Below are 20,380 nucleotides of genomic sequence, written 5' to 3' on the forward strand. Positions count from 1 at the left end.
CTTTACTAGCTGGGTGGCTCCCTGCTCCTAGTCTGCCTTGAGCGCCGAGCTGATCACTCGGTGCTCGACTGGTTGGTCTGTCGGTCATGTGACGCTGGCCACGTCACATGACCCTCACTCCCCACTATAAATACAGGCAGCCTGCTGGCTACAGGTTGCCTGTTAATTTCTAGGTTCCTGGCTATTTGTTGGACTGCTGAATACTTACCTGATCCTGTTCCTGACCATCCTGTTGCCTGCTCCTCTTGTACTGCGCTTCCGTCCTGGTATTGTGACCTCGGCTCCCACCTGACTACTCTCTTAGGACTCCTCTTGTACTTCTCTGCTCTCCTGGTATTTATGACCCCGGCTTCTCCTGACAATTCTCTGCTTTCCCCATTTGTACTTTGCAGCTTTCCTGGTATTGACTCGGTCCGTTCACGTCCTGTTGTTTGTCTGTCTGTCATCCCTGCACTTACTCCAAGTTAGGGATTGCCGTCCAGTTGTCCCCTGTCATTAGGACTCGCAAGTAGGCAGGGCCAGGGGTAAGGGTGGAGCGCAGTGGTCACTTCCCTCCCCCCTGTGTGTGTGTGTACGCGACCGTTACAATATTTCAATACAAAGTAGCAAATGTTGTGAAGTGAAATGAAAATGATACATGGTTTTCAAAAATTTTAAGAAATAAAAATCTTCAGAAGTCAACTGAACAACTGGGTGTAATGTATTCTCAGTATAACTACAGCTGTTCTGTGAAGGCCTCAGAGATTTAATAGAGAACATTAGTGATCAAACAGCATCATGAAAACCAAGGAACATACCAGACAGGTCATGGATAAAGTTGTGGAAAAGTGTAAAGTAGAGTTAGGCTTAAAATATATCCCAAGCTCTGAACATCTCACGGAGCACTGTTCAATCCATCATCTGAAAATGGACACAACTGCAAACCTACCAAGACATGGCCATCTACCTAAACTGACAGCCCAGGTAAGGAGAGCACTAATTAGAGAAGCAGACACGAGGCTCATGGGCACTCTAGAGGAGCTACAGAGATCCACAGCTCAGGTGGCAGAATCTGTTCACATGACAACTATTAGTTGTGTACTCCACAAGTCTGGCCTTCATGAAAGAGTGGCAAGAAGAAGATGGTTTGGCCAGCCGTAACTTAAATCTATACCCCTCAGCCTAGGAATTACAGAAACATTTACAAGGAACCTCACTACATGCCTAAGATTCTGCAGAGAGGCTTTAGATAGAAAGAGAGAAGGAGTACTACAACCTCCTTCATTGCTGTTGTCCATACGCTACTATTTGGGGAAGAAATGCACTGTGATCTACCGGGAACTATGCCTTGTCAATGTCAGATGTACTTATTTCTTGATAGAAAATATACAGAGCCTCCACTGTCGACAATTCACGGATAGGTGCTCTCTCCAGATGGCAGCACCTACTGCCAAAGTAGTAGATAAACAAATGGATATGTGAGGTGGAGGGCACTCAAATGTCTAGGTACACATATAAATGAGTAAGTTGTATGTAATAATAAATTATTTATTAAGGATAAGAATGCCACAAGGGATATATGCGGGTGGTTCCAGATAGGTGGCGTCAGGGTATTCCAATAAAATGTACCACAGTACGCAATGTTCTCATATGGAATAAAATGCGATATTGTGGTGTATGGTAATAGATACTAGTACAGGTGATCAGTCTGTCTAGTATGTCTATAAAATCTAAAATATACGTCACAGTGTACAATACATGGTGCTATATGCACAACTGGGAATGATGTGGGTATCCGGATGTCCAATAAAACAGTCAATAAAATCAGATTATATCAGCTAGTATTGAATTCCCTTGCTGTGTCCAAATGAATATAGTTAGCTGTATATGGAGGCTGGAACAGTCTTACCCCGTCCGTGATGTTTCCCAAGTAGTGGCTATCGGCGGTGTATGCTGAAGATGGTCCAGTCCTGGGGAACGTTGGTGCGCACGTGTCCTGCAGCTTTGCTCGGCGACTCTCTCCGTTGCGGCGTCTCCTACTTCCGGCGTCTTCTGGTTGCGTCCCACGGGACTCGGGGCGTATCTCCGTCACTGCGATCAGCTGACCAAAGACGTCACCTATTGCGGCCGGCTCTATTATATGACTTTAGCAGTCTCTGTTGGCAGAGAATCTTTAACTACTGTACCATAAGGGGATCAAAATACTGTCTGAATAAGGACCAAACGGTTTCGGTGCACACTTGCACCTTCATCAGTGGCAGACAGTATTGCTAATCTCCACCCTATTTATAGGGGAGGGATCTGTAGGATATCTTGGATGTTAGTAAAGACCGGAATGGATCCACTTGTTTGTATACAGGATTCATATGTGTTCACCTTGATGGTCATATATATGTGTTCATTACCGTATGTATAGCTATAATAGGGTGCATATACTATAGTTGGGTGCAGATATGATAATGGCAAAGATAAATTAAAATAAAATAAAGTATGGATGAGAATAAATTATAGTATTCCCCATAGGGTTGTAGAGATATACGTCTGTATATAGAGAGATCAGTAGGGATGATGTTGGTCACTATGATATAAGGAGATTAAATATATAGGAGTTACGAATGAGAAATCCATTATTCAGTTATGGTGTAGGGATTCTGGTATGGTGATGGGAATTAGTAGATAGGGGGAGGGGGGCCCAGCAGGGAGAGGGAGTCGGGGTGCTGGTAAACAGCCGGACCTCGACACCCTGTCTCCGAAGGGCACACCACCCTATCTACTAATTCCCATCACCATACCAGAATCCCTACACCATAACTGAATAATGGATTTCTCATTCGTAACTCCTATATATTTCATCTCCTTATATCAAAGTGACCAACATCATCCCTACTGATCTCTCTATATACAGACGTATATCTCTACAACCCTATGGGGAATACTATAATTTATTCTCATCCATACTTTATTTTATTTTAATTTATCTTTGCCATTATCATATCTGCACCCAACTATAGTATATGCACCCTATTATAGCTATACATACGGTAATGAACACATATATATGACCATCAAGGTGAACACATATGAATCCTGTATACAAACAAGTGGATCCATTCCGGTCTTTACTAACATCCAAGATATCCTACAGATCCCTCCCCTATAAATAGGGTGGAGATTTGCAATACTGTCTGCCATTGAGGAAGTTGGAAGTGTGCACCGAAATGCGTTTGGTCCTTATTCAGACAGTATTTTGATCCCCTTATGGCAACAGAGACAGAGACTGCTAAAGTCATATAATAGAGCCGGCCGCAATAGGTGACGTCTTCGGTCAGCTGATCGCAGTGACGGAGATACGTCCCGAGTCACGTGGGATGCCATACTCTGTACCACGTGGGACGCAACCAGAAGACGCCGGAAGTAGGAGACACCGCTACGGAGAGAGTCGCCGAGCAAAGCTGCAGGACACGTGCGCACCAACGTTCCCCAAGACTGGACCATCGTCATCATACACCGCCGATAGCCACTACTTGGGAAACATCACGGACGGGGTAAGACTGTTCCAGCCTCCATATACAGCTGACTCTATTCATTTGGACACAGCAAGGGAATTCAATACTAGCTGATATAATCAGATTTTATTGACTGTTTTATTGGACATCCGGATACCCACGTCATTCCCAGTTGTGCATATAGCACCATGTATTGTACACTGTGACGTATATTTTAGATTTTATAGACATACTAGACAGACTGATCACCTGTACTAGTATCTATTACCATACACCACAATATCGCATTTTATTCCATATGAGAACATTGCGTACTGTGGTACATTTTATTGGAATACCCTGACGCCACCTATCTGGAACCACCCGCATATATCCCTTGTGGCATTCTTATCCTTAATAAATAATTTATTATTACATACAACTTACTCATTTATATGTGTACCTAGACATTTGAGTGCCCTCCACCTCACATATCCACTTATTTCTTGATACCAACTGGCTTGGGTACTGACTCCTCCATCATCTGCCGGCCACTTCATCTACACTCTTGCCTTGCACCCTGCCAAAACACTTAACATTAAGGGCACCCCGAATTATCACCAGGCAGGAACCCCAACACCAGGAAGTACCATGAGGGAAGTAATGGTGTGCTCTCCAGTAACTGCATGCCACAGGGAGAGCCAGAGGGGGAATTGCCACTGTGAGTACTATTACCACCCTGAGGACCAAAACTAACATTCCCATCCACCGCTCCCCACTCCTGGGCTGGCTGCAGATCTGTGTCCATGTTATGTGTATGGCATCTTCCCTACTCTCGTCCGATGTCAGGAAAGATAAAGATTAGGCAGGATGGCTTTCAATTGCCTGATCCTTTTGTCCTCCTGGAGATACTGTAAGCTGCTGCCGGATGTTTCTGGCAGTGGCTTTCTCCTCATTTACTACACTATACTATATATATAACGGCTCACACGATGAGAACCAAAAAAATCTAATCTCTGCTCCCTCGATGCACATGACTAAGGCTCGTTGCACATGAGTGCAATACGGGAGCATTTCTGCACCTGTATTATGGCTGAATGTCACGTCTGAACCACAGGTCTAATGACCCGAAATAACAACATCATAGGTATCTATGAGGATGAGGCTGCGGGTTCAGGTTTTCAGTGAAGTTAAAGCAGCTTTACACAGAAGATAAAAAAAAAAGCTATATTCATTTCTGATATAAACTGTTTTGAAAAAATAAAACTAAAAAGTGTAAAGACATTTATAAATCATTCAAGCCAGGTATGTTCCACAGTGGTTGCCCGAGCATGAAGAAAATCAGAAGCATCATGGCCATAAGGAGCTCTCATATATGATTTCTGAGAACCTTTACATCCCTTAGTAATCTGCAGCCTGTTTATGGAGTCTGTTTTATGCCGCCTCTTATGTATGATCACGAGCTAGTATTTGATCTGTTTTACATGTAAGCTGCAGAGTAGAGATGACATAGCACTACGTTACTGTGAGTGAATTAGACAGGAATGTATTATGCAACCTTCATTACAATGCATAAGATTTGCTTTCATTAATTATACATTTCAAAGCTCAGTTGCCTTTTGTCTGCATTCAAATTATGTGAAAGCTACAAAGTGTAGAAGACACAGAAAGAGAGTACTAAGAGTTTAGAAAAGGAAGGAAGAAACCGCTATTCGTCAGTGAAGGAGACCGCTACATTTACATGCAGTGATCTCCTCCACAGTATAGGGAGGAGCGATCGCTAATGCCATCTCTCGTTCGCATACAGAATCATTGTACACCGAGTATTGTTTAGACAGCATGATCTGCTGCCAGCAATAGGTGATTTAGGAGACCACATGAAAGATCCAATTCCCCCGATGAATGAGCGTTTTGCTCTTTCATCTGGTAATTGGCGGCACCTACAGTATACACTAGCAGATTATCTCTAATAAGCGTTCGTATGAACACTTATTAGCGGTAATCTGCCTGATGTTCAGGCAGTGTAAAGGGGCCTTAAAGCCTGTTTGTTGACCAAAACCACCTGCAAACAGTTCGGAGTTTAAAAAATTGTGGTTTAAGGCCCCTTTACTCTGCCCGAACATTGGGCAGATTATCACTAACAAACTTTCACACGAGCACTCATTAGCGATAATCTGCTGTTGTAAAGGTGCCACCAATTACCCGATAAACGAGCGAAATGCTTGTTCATCGGGTAATAGGATCGTTTGTATTGCCACCTAAATCACCGTTTGCAGGCAGCAGATCGTGCCATATAAAGACACTCTGCTGCCGGCAAACAATGATTTTGTATGGGGGACGAGCGATGGCTTTATCGATCACTCCTCCCCATACTGTGGAGGAGATTGCTGCATGTAAATACAGTGATTTAATTTACTGAAGAGCAAGTGATGGAAAGAAACGCTTCCTTCCTGACAATCGTGTGCTCAATTTAGCAGTGTAAGGCTACATGCACACACCCATTGTTTTGGTCCGCATCCGATCCGCAGTTTTGGTGGTTTGGATGCGGACCCGTTCACTTCAATGGGGCCGCAAAAGATGCGGACAGCACTCTGTGTGCTTGAATGAAGGAAGGAACCGGCACTCCTTTGTACTGCAATTATATCAGGTTTATTCGCCACTCATAGAAGAGGTGACGCGCGTTTCGGCACATGCCCAGGACTGCTGCTCACATTGTTTTGATAAAGGCACTTGCATGTGCCGAAACGCGCGTCACCTCTTCTATGAGTGGCGAATAAACCTGATATAATTGCAGTACAAAGGAGTGCCGGTTTCTTCCTTCATTTAAGCATCCGGAGTGACGTCCGCTAACCGCGCACCCATACCTTCCCGCAGTGCCGCCCGACTATTCGTAACCAGCACTCCATGTGCTGTCCGCATCCGTTGCTCCGTTCCGTGATCCGCAAAAAAAAAATAACCTGTCCTATTCTTGTCCGCGCTTTGCGGACAAGAATAGGCAGTTATTAATAAAGGCTGTCCGTGCCGTTCCGCAAATTGCGGAACGCACACGGATGCCATACGTGTTTTGCGGATCCGTGATTTGCGGACCGCAAAACACACAACGGTCGTGTGCATGTAGCCTTAAGGGAACTTTTAGAGTCAGTGGAGATTCCCATTAGTACAATCTTTGAAGCTTTTGTGGATGAATCTCCATCATTGCAGCAGTCACTGGCTCTTGTGAGATCACTCCAACAGACTGCAATGCCTTGGAAAAATGTAGCAATCGTGAGTGGCATTTGCGATTACCAGCCGTGCCACTGAAAATTATGATTTTTCAAGGAGGAAAAAGTTCAACAAATGGCTTTTCCTTTATTCACACTGACTGATTATTTCTATAATCGCCTGGAAACACCAAGTTCTGATAATTAATTGCCAATATAATTAGGCTTAAGACTAGACAAAACATAGTGAGTGAACAAAAAAAGAGAAGGAATACAGAAGAGAGAATGCAGAAAAGAGAGTGCCCCTAGAGAAGATGGCAGAGATAGAACTGATACAAAAGAAAAGAGAAAGTACAGAGACAAGATAGAAGGGTAAAGAAAGAGCGACACAAGAGAAGGATGAAACAAGAAAAAAATAAAATAAAGCACTTAGACAAGAGAGACAGGTAAGGAAATAGAGAGAGAAGGATAATACAAGAGAAAGCAGAGAGACAAGACAGAGGAGTAAGGATAGAGAGAGAAAAGAGAAGGCTGATACTAGGGAAAGCATGGAGACAAGAAAGACGATTACGGGAAGAAAGAGATAAGAGAAGGGTGATACAGAGACAAGATAGAGAGAAATAGGAGAATGATGATACATGAGAAAAAGAGAACAGAGACAGAACATAGAGGAGTAAGGAAGGAGACAAGGGAAGGATGATACAAGAGGAAAGAGAAAGCATGGAGACAAGATAGAGGAATATGGAGACAAGAATCCGTTATGCATGCCCATAGACCTCTATTATGACGGATCAAAACGGAAGGTTTCCGTGTTCAATTCCGTCTTTCTAATTCGGTTATTTTCCGCTATAACCATGTTATAACGCAAAGCAATAATGGAATTCGTAATGTTGATGTGAACTCGCCCTTACTGATTCTTTTATTCTCCCAGAAGATAAGCCACTATCAGAGGAGGTGTCTTGCAGCAGCTTTCTACTGTCTCCCCACTGAAAACACATTCACTCTCGACAGAGTAGGTATGTGTATGGGGGAGTTGGGAGAGATAGCTTTCGGTTGAAAAAGCATTCGTCTGGCAGCTACTGAAGGTGTTTGGGCATATTAAAGGGGTTGTCCAACCAATGTCCGGGCCCCTCATATACATTATGCTTACCTTCTCCCCGGCACCTGCGCGGCTCCGGATCCCTGCATGGTCTCCATACACATACAGAGAAAATATAATAGCAGAAGAGTATGGAGAGAGGATAAAATAGTGGCTGAGGACAGCATAGAGAAAATCTAGAGGTGCTCACGCACCGTCAGTATCTGTCAAACGAACACTCATTCGCCTGACAGCTATCTCTCTGGAATCCATCATACCCATACATTCGGCCTAGCATGTATGTGTTTTCAGTAGAGAGAGAGAGGAAAAAGTCCACGTCTCTCCCGGGAAACTCAAAGTACTGGGTGCTGAAATAATCATGATCTGTCAAGGGAGAGTGGGAAGCTCCCCATACACAGTGGATTCTCAGCTGGTTTATCTGACAACACTCTAATGTGTATGGGGGCCCTAAAGGAAATATAACAGGTAGAGAAAAGAGAGAAGATGGAGAAGAGAAAAGAGACTATGGAAAAAAGTGAAGGGTGGTATTTCTAAATGATATGAAAGAGATAAAGTGATGTGAAGATAAAAGAAATAGCACAGAAAGAAGGGAGTGGAACTGTGTACAAGAAGGAAAAAGAGACAGCAAGAAAACAAGACAAATGAGAGGAGAGAGCGCAGGGAAGGTGTAAACGTGACTAAATGTAAGTCACATAGTGTATCAGGGAGAGCGCGGAGAGAGCACTATATCTGCTGCATCGGTCTGTATACACCGTATTGTAGGCCTCCTAGTCCACTGCTATTAGCTAATGTGATTATTTTTGGTCATTGCATTATTTATGTAGAGTGGAAGATGGATCCTGAGGGCATTGCATTAATCCAGATGCTTCTCTTAGTAAGCTGCAAGAAACAAAATGTTTGCTCACATTTGTATTTTCAGGATCCAGACAGAATGTGTCTGTGGATGAGTCAGATGATTTTCCTTAAGGGGAAAGAAAGGAAAGTGGAGCAGGGAATCTCATGGAGGTGGATAGAGATGTCGGGAAAAATCAATAGTTATAAATACAGTGTGAATATTTGTGAGTGTATTTCAGCACATATAATGCTCATTTTATGCTCCACACTTTTGAAACACTTGAAGCAGCTTCTCATTGGGAAATGTACACGCCATAGTTCACATGGAACACATTTTTATATTGCTTTTTTCAGAAACGTTGTAAGACGTGGCATGTTATGTTCTTGTGTTTTAGAACCTGATTTTTCTGACATACTGTACATTCCAAATACACTTGTTTGCTGTTTGGTATGTACTTTACAGACATTTACAAAGCTGAAAATACTGGTGAAAAAAAGGGATATACCAAAAAATTGCCTGGAATTCAAAGGCTGTTATCTCTTAAAATCAACTCTATATTTTTCAGCTTCCAAATTATGCCATGTGAACATAGCCTACGTATTCCTCCGATTGCATTGCATTGTGTTTAATGGCATTTTTTGTATACCTTGTGTAAAGCAAGGTTTTAATTCATCTTTCCCCTTTTATTCCTTGTAATGTTATTGTTTAGTGATGTCTAATACTTGGCTGCATTTCTGCAGTATGAGGTAACTGCACATTCGTACTGACCTTTAGGAGAGGCCAGGAGAGTAGAAAACACTTAGCTTTCACCTCTTTTTGTATCATAGGGGCGCTGGTCAAAGTGGAGCTGGCCCATTTGTTTTACAACTCATAGTGACTGTTACTTAATTTATCTTTGTATATCCCTGTATATACAGTACAGACCAAAAGTTTGGGCACACCTTCTCATTCAAAGAGTTTTCTTTATTTTCATGACTATGAAAATTGTTGATTCACACTGAAGGCATCAAAACTATGAATTAACACATGTGGAATTATATACATAACAAACAAGTGTGAAACAACTGAAAATATGTCATATTCTAGGTTCTTCAAAGTAGCCACCTTTTGCTTTGATTACTGCTTTGCACACTCTTGGCATTCTCTTGATGAGCTTCAAGAGGTAGACCCCTGAAATGGTTTTCACTTCACGGGTGTGCCCTGTCAGGTTTAATAAGTGGGATTACTTGCCTTATAAATGGGGTTGGGACCATCAGTTGCGTTGAGGAGAAGTCAGGTGGATACACAGCTGATAGTCCTACTGAATAGACTGTTAGAATTTGTATTATGGCAAGAAAAAAGCAGCTAAGTAAAGAAAAACGAGTGGCCATCATTACTTTAAGAAATGAAGGTCAGTCAGTCAGCCCAAAATTTGGGAAAACTTTGAAAGTAAGGGCTATTTGACCATGAAGGAGAGTGATGGGGTGCTGCGCCAGATGACCTGGCCTCCACAGTCACCGGACCTGAACCCAATCGAGATGGTTTGGGGTGAGCTGGACCGCAGAGTGAAGGCAAAAGGGCCAACAAGTGCTAAGCATCTCTGGGAACTCCTTCAAGACTGTTGGAAGACCATTTCAGGGGACTACCTCTTGAAGCTCATCAAGAGAATGCCAAAAGTGTGCAAAGCATTAATCAAAGCAAAAGGTGGCTACTTTGAAGAACCTAGAATATGACATATTTTCAGTTGTTTCACACTTGTTTGTTATGTATATAATTCCACATGTGTTAATTCATAGTTTTGATGCCTTCATAGTCATGAAAATAAAGAAAACTCTTTGAATGAGAAGGTGTGTCCAAACTTTTGGTCTGTACTGTATATCTTTTATCATAGTTTAGTAAACTCTTTATGCACCTAAGTTGTGTTAAATCTATTGTTTCCCCAACTTCAGATTAATACACCTTGCATTTCTGTATAGGAAAGTAGGTACCTCCTATAATGTCACTTCCTCTGAGCAGTATGGGGAGCAGTATGGGGAAAACAAATTGGTTAAAAAAAACAATGCAACATGTGCTTTTTTAAAGCAGGGCAAAAAAAAAAAGCAACAACAAAACAATACTGTAGATGTCTTTGGGACAAAAACACTAGACAAAAAGGGAAAAAAAAATCGACTCAGAGCTTGTTTCAATTTAAAAAAAAGACAATGACCCAAAAACCCCACCTCAAGGGTAAAAAAAGAAACATCACTACAAAAAAAAAAAATCACCTGTTTTCCCTATGATTAATATTTCCAATCGACTTCCATGAAAACTCTGGAGCTGTTGTTTTTGACTAAAAGTGTCAGCCAAAAAAAACACTCCAAAAAGCTGTAAAAAAATGTGTGACCCCAGCCTAAAAGAGATGAGAAATTCCAATTGTTTCATGGAAAAAATTCCTGTTACAGAGCTTTATTTGGCATTTTAAATTGGGCTTGTTCATGCCTGGGGGCGTTTTTTAACAGACCCCCAGTGTGGCTGGACCTGTGGCGATAATCATACTAACCTGATCCCTGCCGCTGGGATCTGGCTCCATTGCTGTCCTGCCGGCTCTGCACTGCCCGGGTCTCCTTGCGCTAACATCCATTTTAACTGACTGCAGTGGTGACATGTCACCTATTTGTCATGTGACCGAGTGACCGCTGCGGACAGTTATTGGCAGCAACAGTCACGTGACCCTGATCAAAACGGATGTTGAGGCAGGGAGACCTGGGACCTGAGGTTGGAGGGAAGGAGCCGCAACCTAGTGTTCTGCAGAAAAGGTCCTCAGGGGTGAACTACTCCTTTAGACTATTGGAAGACCACTTTTCTTGCCACTTTTCAAATTTGACAGGTGATCAGAATAGTGGCAAGTAGTGATCAGAATAGTGGCAACACAAATTTGTTGCACATCAGATTTGCTTATTTTCTGGCGAGGTTTACATGAAGAACTGAACCAAGCTACTTAGTATTGTGGATCAATGTCTCTAGCATAAAAGGCTTAGCCTTACAACTATAAATACAGCACCATGGCCATCTAAGATTTCTTCACTCAGATAGAAAAGCTTATACTTCATACAAGGAAAACTTTGTTCCTGTCTTGTGCGTTTTCTTCTGCAGTCTGGGATTTGCAAGTCAGATTACTCCCCGAGGCACAACTGATCAACTCTAGGTGTAAAAAGACATTCTAAAAAGTTGTAAAGTGCTCATGAATACGCTTAGAGATTTCAAAGCCCCAGCTCAAAACACCTACAGCTTATCAGAATATTTAAAGTGTATCTCTACAAGTTACAGATTCCAAATTACCGAGATATACCTGAAGTGCATCTAGTAAAGACACAGCCTGATACCCAATTCATGTTTAACAAGAGACCAAGACACAGTCAACCAAGGGGCAGACAAAAAAGTGCAGAAACTATGAAATCTTCAAGCAGAATAGTATAAAACCATAACAAAGAACAGGGGAGCATATTTTTGCAAAAGGTTTGTGTGACATTTCAGTTGGAAACACCTGTTAATGGGGCCAACTTCATTTCAGATAGTTCTTGTTCTTGACCTAAGCAGATTGTGAGGCTCCAGTCAATAGCATCCCACGTATTTAATCTATTACTGATAATATAGGATTTTTCTCTGCAGAGAAAGTGAAGCAGTGCATGGTTGTTGATGAGTCAACTAGAAGTCTAGGTCATTAAGTGAGTTTCTGAATGACTATTTTTCTTCTACAGGTTAAGATGCCCAAATACACAGTCGAGTAACATTATGACCAACAGCTAATATCCAGAGTAATCATCTTGTGCAGCATGGACAGCAGCTAGACGGTCTGGGAGGGACTCAATAAGGTCCTGGTAGGTTGTCACAGGTATCTAGAGCCATACTGACTGCAGAGGATAGGTCAGCAGTATAAAAATCTCAGAAAACCCTTTTGAGAAAAGCCCAGCCGCCAAAATCATGTTCAGGAAATAGAATTTAAAACAATTGCAATTTGAAAAAAAAAATGCAATAGAAATAATTTCACTGTCTGTTTTTTTGCTGGCAGAAAAAAAATTGGTGACACATTCCCTTTAAAGGGTTTTCCTATTGGAAGTGATGGCATATTACTAGTATATACATGTATGGGAGCCCACCAATCCTTATTGCTTCTGTCCATTGCACTGATTGGCCAGTGTCCCAGAGGTCAGACCCTATCAATCATGTAGTAATGACCTAGTCCAGTAATCTGTCATCACTAAGTATGGAAAATGGGAAGCATTGGCAGTGGATAAAAAGGAAAAAGTCTAAAATGTATTCACCCATATTGATGCAGCGTTTCACCTCTACTATAGGGCCTTTTTCAAGCAACACAATAGAGTCAGCAGTGAGTACATACAGAGCACTAGATATACAAGTGCTATCAGAAACAAGCAATCAACACAGAACAGGTACAAAAACAATGGGACTACACAATGTATATAGTATACCATACTGGCCAACGTTGTAGCACGTAAGCCCTGCCTTGAGAAAGCCCATAACCCCAGCGGGACTGCCAGTTCTAATAAAGCCCCACCCAATTTAGGTCGGGGAATCCCAACTTTTCCAGGTCCGTCTCTGAAAATTAGGGACAGTCCCTGCAAATTTGTGACCGTTATCAACTATGGTATACAAGTGTGTCACATCAGATCGGGTATGTCATACAGTGAGCACAGCATAATATGCATAGAATTAACTACAGTGTACATGATAAAAAACCTCAAACTTTAATACCTGTTTTTAACCTCGCATGTGTAAACATGAATGCACTAAGGATTAATTAAAGAGGTATTACAGTTTTGATGATGACATTTATTTATTAAGAGAGTAGGATGTTAATTAAATAATAGGATGATAATTTTCCAATATACAGTACAGACCAAAAGTTTGGACACACCTTCTCATTCAAAGAGTTTTCTTTATTTTCATGACTATGAAAATTGTGGATTCACACTGAAGGCATCATAACTATGAATTAACACATGTGGAATTATATACATAACAAACAAATGTGAAACAACTGAAAATATGTCATATTCTAGATTCTTCAAAGTAGCCACCTTTTGCTTTGATTACTGCTTTGCACACTCTTGGCATTCTCTTGATGAGCTTCAAGAGGTAGTCCCATGAAATGGTTTTCACTTCACAGGTGTGCCCTGTCAGGTTTAATAAGTGGGATTTCTTGCCTTATAAATGGCGTTGGGACCATCAGTTGCGTTGAGGAGAAGTCAGGTGGATACACAGCTGATAGTCCTACTGAATAGACTGTTAGAATTTGTATTATGGCAAGAAAAAAGCAGCTAAGTAAAGAAAAACGAGTGGCCATCATTACTTTAAGAAATGAAGGTCAGTCAGTCAGCCGAAAAATTGGGAAAACTTTGAAAGTAAGGGCTATTTGACCATGAAGGAGAGTGATGGGGTGCTGCGCCAGATGACCTGGCCTCCACAGTCACCGGACCTGAACCCAATTGAGATGGTTTGGGGTGAGCTGGACCGCAGAGTGAAGGCAAAAGGGCCAACAAGTGCTAAGAATCTCTGGGAACTCCTTCAAGACTGTTGGAAGACCATTTCAGGGGACTACCTCTTGAAGCTCATCAAGAGAAAGCCAAGAGTGTGCAAAGCAGTAATCAAAGCAAAAGGTGGCTACTTTGAAGAACCTAGAATATGACATATTTTCAGTTGTTTCACACTTGTTTGTTATGTATATAATTCCACATGTGTTAATTCATACTTTTGATGCCTTCATAGTCATGAAAATAAAGAAAACTCTTATAATGAGAAGGTGTGTCCAAACTGGTCTGTACTGTACATCTATTAAAAATTTTGCTTACAGACCTTTATTATATCCATACAGCCCCTCCCAAAAAGAAAAAATTGTATAGTCCATTTTAGTCCTGTAAGGCTTTTTTCACACTGACGTTAGGCTTGTCCAGCAGGGAAACAGCCTGTTGGATCCTGAACGTTTGCACACATGTGCTGTCGGAAGTCCGACCCGGCCCCATTCACTGTAATATGGCCGCAGAACAGCAAACAAGCCATGAAGAAATTTCTTTAGTACAGATCTGGATGGCTGTTCCCCTGCCGGAACAGCCTACTGGACAATCCTAACACCAGTGTGAAAGAGTCCTAAAATGCATCCATAGGAGAGCTGGATAGGACTAAATATGGAGGCAGTCATGTGAGTCATGTGACCCTCAAAAGTGTCATGTGGCGTGGGTTTCAGTTAACTCCCCAGGTATCTAGCAGGTGAGTAGTAGTGTATTGAGAAGCAGAATATGTACAATACATACAGTATTAATTACTACCTGCAGCATCTCATTATATCTGTCAGTGTCTGTGTGCAAACAGATTTTGTTTCACTCAACTTTATTAAGAACATCACCAAGAGACAAGCAGCCATTTTACAAATTATCTACAGACAGGCAGCCATGTAAATACACGCAATGATGTAATTACTGTAATAACCACCATAAAAATCCTGATTCCACCACTAGTCCTACTTACTTATCACACGACTGTGTCCTGTGCACCGACCCAGCACATGTATGTAATTTTACTGAATGCCAGGGATTGTATGATGTGAAGAGTGTCATATGACTGATGGGTTGTTTCAATTAGACCATGGATAGAGTGTTAATGAGAGTGGTATTGCATGCCTGTGGTTATTTGGGAATATTGCAACATGTAGCTAGAGAGAGAATCAGGGAGGATTATTACCATCATTGCTACTGCCTCTGCAAAGCTATTGGGAAAAGCCTACACAGAATTGTGCCTATAGCTACTATATGTACTGCAACTCCCATAATTCTGTAAAGAGAGACTCTGTTTATTATAACCAAATGGGCCTGGTCATTGACTCCATCTATTTACAACCATCTACCTAACGTCCACCACCAGGCAGAATCCCCAAGTGTCCAGGGTGTGCCCCATGGGAAAGGGTGCACATAAGGCCTGTGGGAGTGCTAGAAGGAAAAGGATTAGCCACCATGAGGACAACAACCACCCTCATTACCACTGCCACCACTTCTCTCCTCTCTAGCTCCATTCACCACGCCTCCCCTGCGGGTCAGAGCCATGCTGACTGGAACTAGAGAAGAGAAGAGGAGAAGAGCAGGGGAGTCGCTGTGGGTGGCGCTAGAGAGGAGAAGAGGAGGGGATTAGCCACCATGAGGACTACAACCGCCTTCATTGCCACTGCCACCACTCCCCTCCTCTTCGCCTCTCTAGCTCCAGCCACCACGCCTGTGGGCCACCACCCTGCAACAGATCCTGGGTGCTACCTCTGCATCCCCTATAGCAACACCCCTATATGTGATCATCACATGATCAGAACAGCTTTCCCTCTTATTTAAGCAGTGAAGGTCACCGATAAATGACAGCAAGCTGAGATCTTGAAAACTGTGAGGAATGGATACTGAAAGTATATTGGGATATAGATTCTCATTATACAACAAATAAACTGTATAGCCCTAAAGTAGAGATGAGCAAATCGAATCCCACAAAGTGGAATTCTATCCGAATTTCAGGAATTATTCGATTCGCCTAGAAGCCGAATTTACTCGTGCTTCATGTCAGCGAATCGATGAATCCTGAAATACAAACTTACCGCCCCCATTTGCGCGTGAAGGCCCGCCAGCCTCCATCTTGCTTGAAGATCTCGGCCGAAATCCCGTGTGGCGCGAGATAACATGATCACACTGGCGTGATGACGTCATACGTCACCACGCTGGGCGGCGTAACGCCGTCATCTTACGCCGCACGTGATTTTGGCAAAGATCTTCAAGCAAGATTGCGGCGGCCAGCCCGTCGCACGCAAATGGACGTGGTAAGTAAATTGCCACAAAGCAAATTTTTTTTTCAAATTCGGCGAATCAGCCGAATCGAATTTTCAGGAAATTCACTCATCTCTACCCTGAAGTTTAGAGAAAAGCAGGCAGTTTCTGCAGTAAGTTCAGAACAATGAGACACGTCTGCATAACCTACCTTTCCTGGCGGGTCTGCTCCTCCGTCGTTTCCATGGCACATTCTAATGAATTCTGTAGAGACTGCAGCTGGTTGAGTGTTTCTTTCAACAAAAAACGTGTCACAAACTGTTCCAGTTTGGAGGCATTTTGATATTGCTGAAATGAAGCAGAAACTCACATGTGAGACATGATTGACTTTATTTCATCCCAAAATGCAATTAAATGCAGAGATATGAAGGCTGCTCCTTCCATTGGACTGTCAGCCTCTACAAGTCTAATCAGAAGACTGAGGATTCTGCTGAAATTAACATGACCGAAGATGTACCTAATGTCTTCTGAGTGGACCTGTGTGCACAGTTAAAGGAGTTGTGCAGGCAGTATTTTTTGATGACCTATCCTCAGGATAGGTCATCAATATCAGATCGGCAGGGGTCCGTCACCCGCCGCCCCCCCCCGATGATCCCCTGATGATCTTCTTCATTACGCTGCCCGTCATCTGGGAAGTATTGGCGGCTCAATGTATTTACAAGTACTTCTATATTCACTTGAATGGAGCGAGTACTTGTAATTACACAATGCCGCCACTGCAAAGGAGATGACGCACAGTGTAATGAAGAAGAAGCAGCGCTTACATGGAGTGTACAGTGATCTACACGCTTTTAGGGACAGAGGACATTATTTTAGTAGATGTTAACAATCTTAGACACATCCCCCGAATGCTTAGCTGAGATTCTATAATACAGGGTTATAATATTTCTGTATCACAGTACATTTCCTTGTATGTACAAAAGGAAAAACCATGGCAGATGGCATGATAGGTGATAAGTTCTACAACTACTTAACTTAGCAAGAAGTGCAGTGCAGCCCTCAAAAGACTAAGAGAAATTACCGAGTCCAGATGGCCCATATTCCTGAGCTCTGGAGAAATTAAGTACCATGGCAGACAGACACTTATGTTTGATATTTAAAGAGCTGTGTAGTTCCTCCTCTGGAGCTACTGTGGAACAGCTGATCAGTGGCTGTGCGGGGTGTTGGGCCCAGGCTCATCAGATATTGATGGCCTATCTGGAGTATACGCCATCAACATAAAAGTACGGAAAAATCCCTTTTAAGGATTCTATAATGACAGGGTCTCATTTCAGGTAACTAACAGCTTGGTATTACATTGATTTGGTTGTGGAAACAGTGGTGCGGCCATTTCTCCAAAGTGTCCCAGGAGCTGTTTTTCAACAGGATAGTACCAGGCTGCATGCGGCTCCTGGTACTTTGAGCAACATGGCCTAAACATGCTACTATGGCCTACAGCATCTCTGGACTTGTCTCCTATGGAGACAATTGCAAAGGGAGATGCCAACAGCAGATCTTGATGATTTGCATGCTCAAGTGCATTCAGGGCAGAGCATTCCTCAGACAATAATTTCAAACCTCACTGATAGCATGTCAAGGCGTGTAAGTGTGTATATTTCTATTTGTGGTGCTCATACTGGATACTGAATAAATGAGACCGGTAATCACTTGATGGATTTTTATTTTTTGGCCGTTATGAATCAACATGGTAGGATTATAAGGTGCTCTAACACCATTAATATTTGAACACTCGTTTGGCTGATAGCCATCTCTACTGACTCATGACATATGACATAAACATACAGTTGTGTTCAAAATTATTCAACCCCCACTGAAATTGAGTGTTTTGGCATGTTTGACATTGATTTTGATCATTTCAGTCATCTTGTTTACAATTAAATCAAAGAGGCACTTGTAAGTCAGACAAATATAACATAACATTTATAATGAAATAACCACAAATGTCTTTTCTGTGCTCACATCATTATCAGTTTTATTCAACCCCCAAGTGACATTCAATCTTAGTACTTAGTACAACATCCTTTTCCAGTTATAACAGCTTTTAAACGTGAAGCATAGCTTGACACAAGTGTCTTGCAGCGATCTACGGGTATCTTCGCCCATTCTTCATGGGCAAAAGCCTCCAGTTCAGTCACATTCTTAGGCTTGCGCGCTGCAACTGCTTTCTTTAAGTCCCACCAGAGGTTCTCAATCGGATTTAAGTCTGGTGACTGCGATGGCCACTTCAAAATGTTCCAGCCTTTAATCTGCAACCATGCTCTAGTGGAGTTGGAGGTATGCTTGGGATCATTGTCCTGTTGAAAGGTCCAACGTCTCCCAAGCCTCAGGTTTGTGACGGACTGCATCACATTTTCATCCAATATCTCCTGGTACTGAAGAGAATTCATGGTACCTTGCACACGCTGAAGCTTCCCTGTACCCGTAGAAGCAAAACAGCCCCAAAGCATGATTGACCCCCCGCCATACTTCACAGTAGGCAAGGTGTTCTTTTCTTCATAGGCCTTGTTCTTCCTCCTCCAAACATAGCGTTGATCCATGGGTCCAAACAGTTCTAATTTTGTTTCATCAGTCCACAGAACACTTTTGTGGTTTGTCCACATGACTTTTGGCATACTGCAGTCGACTCTTCTTATTCTTTGGAGACAGCAAGGGGGTGCGCCTGGGAGTTCTGGCATGGAGGCCTTCATTACGCAGTGTGCGCCTTATTGTCTGAGCTGAAAATTCAGTACCCACATCTGACAAATCTTTTTTCAGTTCCTCAGCAGTCACACGGGGACTTTTCTCCACTTTGCGCTTCAGGTAGCGCATAGCAGTCGAAGTCAGCATCTTCTTTCTGCCACGACCAGGTAGCGTTTCAACAGTGCCCTTTGCCTTGAATTTGCGAATGATGCTTCCTATGGTGTCTCTTGGTATGTTTAACATTTTTGCAATCTTCTTATAGCCATTGCCCTTCATGTGAAGAGAAATCGCCTCTTCTCTTGTCTTCCTGGACCATTCTCTTGACTTCACCATGTTTGTAAACACACCAGTAAATGTCTAGAAGGAGCTGAGTATCACAGTCCTTTTAAATCTGCCTAATTGGTGCATATTATGCTTGATTGCTGCTCCTTGACATCCACAGGTGTTTTCAATACCTGATCGAAAACACTTGAATGAACCTCTGTTCTTAAGAGTGGTAGTCTTTAAGGGGTTGAATAATTGTGTCAATGAAGAAATCACAAAAAAAACATTTAATACTGTATTACAAAAACAATTGATGTCATTTTAGTTGCATTTGGTTCTTTAAAAAGTCCTTGTAAGATTTCATTCTGAACACAATTACAAATGTACACTAAATTCCCTAAAACCCTTTACAGCATTGGGGGTTGAATAATTTTGAACACAACTGTACGTGCGTGGTTCAGACAAGCAAATACCATATTTTGTTGACTATAAGACACAAAAATGAGGGAAAATTGGCCATTATGGAAGCGGTTATCAGCATGCGGGAGGTGTGGGGAGCAGTGAGGAAAGCTCTAGCTGGGCTCTATTCACCTTTCCCTGATCTTCTTCTGGGCTCACTCTGCACTACATCCTGACTCCATACAGCATCAGGATGTAGTGCACGTAGGTGCGCACAGTGTCAGACTGAGGTTCCTTGGGCCCACCAGAGGAACTTTTTTGGGGGGCCCATCCCCTATATAATCAATAGAGTCTAACGGGTTTTAATCAAATAAATAGACCCTATTGGCAAGTGATTGGCTCCAAAGGCAGCCAAATAGTTTTTTTCTTCTGGACCTTAGGGGTGCACTCTGGTATTAGAGCCTGGGCCTACCAGGGGGTTCCTCTCGTACTCTGGTAGGCAAGTCTGACCCTGCCCTATGACCTGATGCTTTGACCTCACTCACCACAACCAGGGAGCAGTGAGTGAGTGGCAGCACTGTCTGGAGCAAGTGAGGTAAGTTTATTTATTA

General features: G+C 42.5%; 1 protein-coding gene across 1 annotated transcript in view; it reads right to left on the reverse strand.

Annotated features, from left to right (window-relative positions):
• NECAB1 (N-terminal EF-hand calcium binding protein 1) overlaps positions 1–20,380 on the reverse strand; it is a 312,192-nt gene that overhangs the window by 35,609 nt on the left and 256,203 nt on the right. The window contains exon 6 of the mRNA XM_040432240.1: positions 16,579–16,715. Coding sequence (XP_040288174.1) covers positions 16,579–16,715 — 137 coding nt within the window. The remainder of the gene's footprint in view (positions 1–16,578; positions 16,716–20,380) is intronic.

This window comes from Bufo bufo, chromosome 5, assembly GCF_905171765.1.
Source record: "Bufo bufo chromosome 5, aBufBuf1.1, whole genome shotgun sequence".
Lineage (NCBI taxonomy): Eukaryota > Metazoa > Chordata > Amphibia > Anura > Bufonidae > Bufo > Bufo bufo.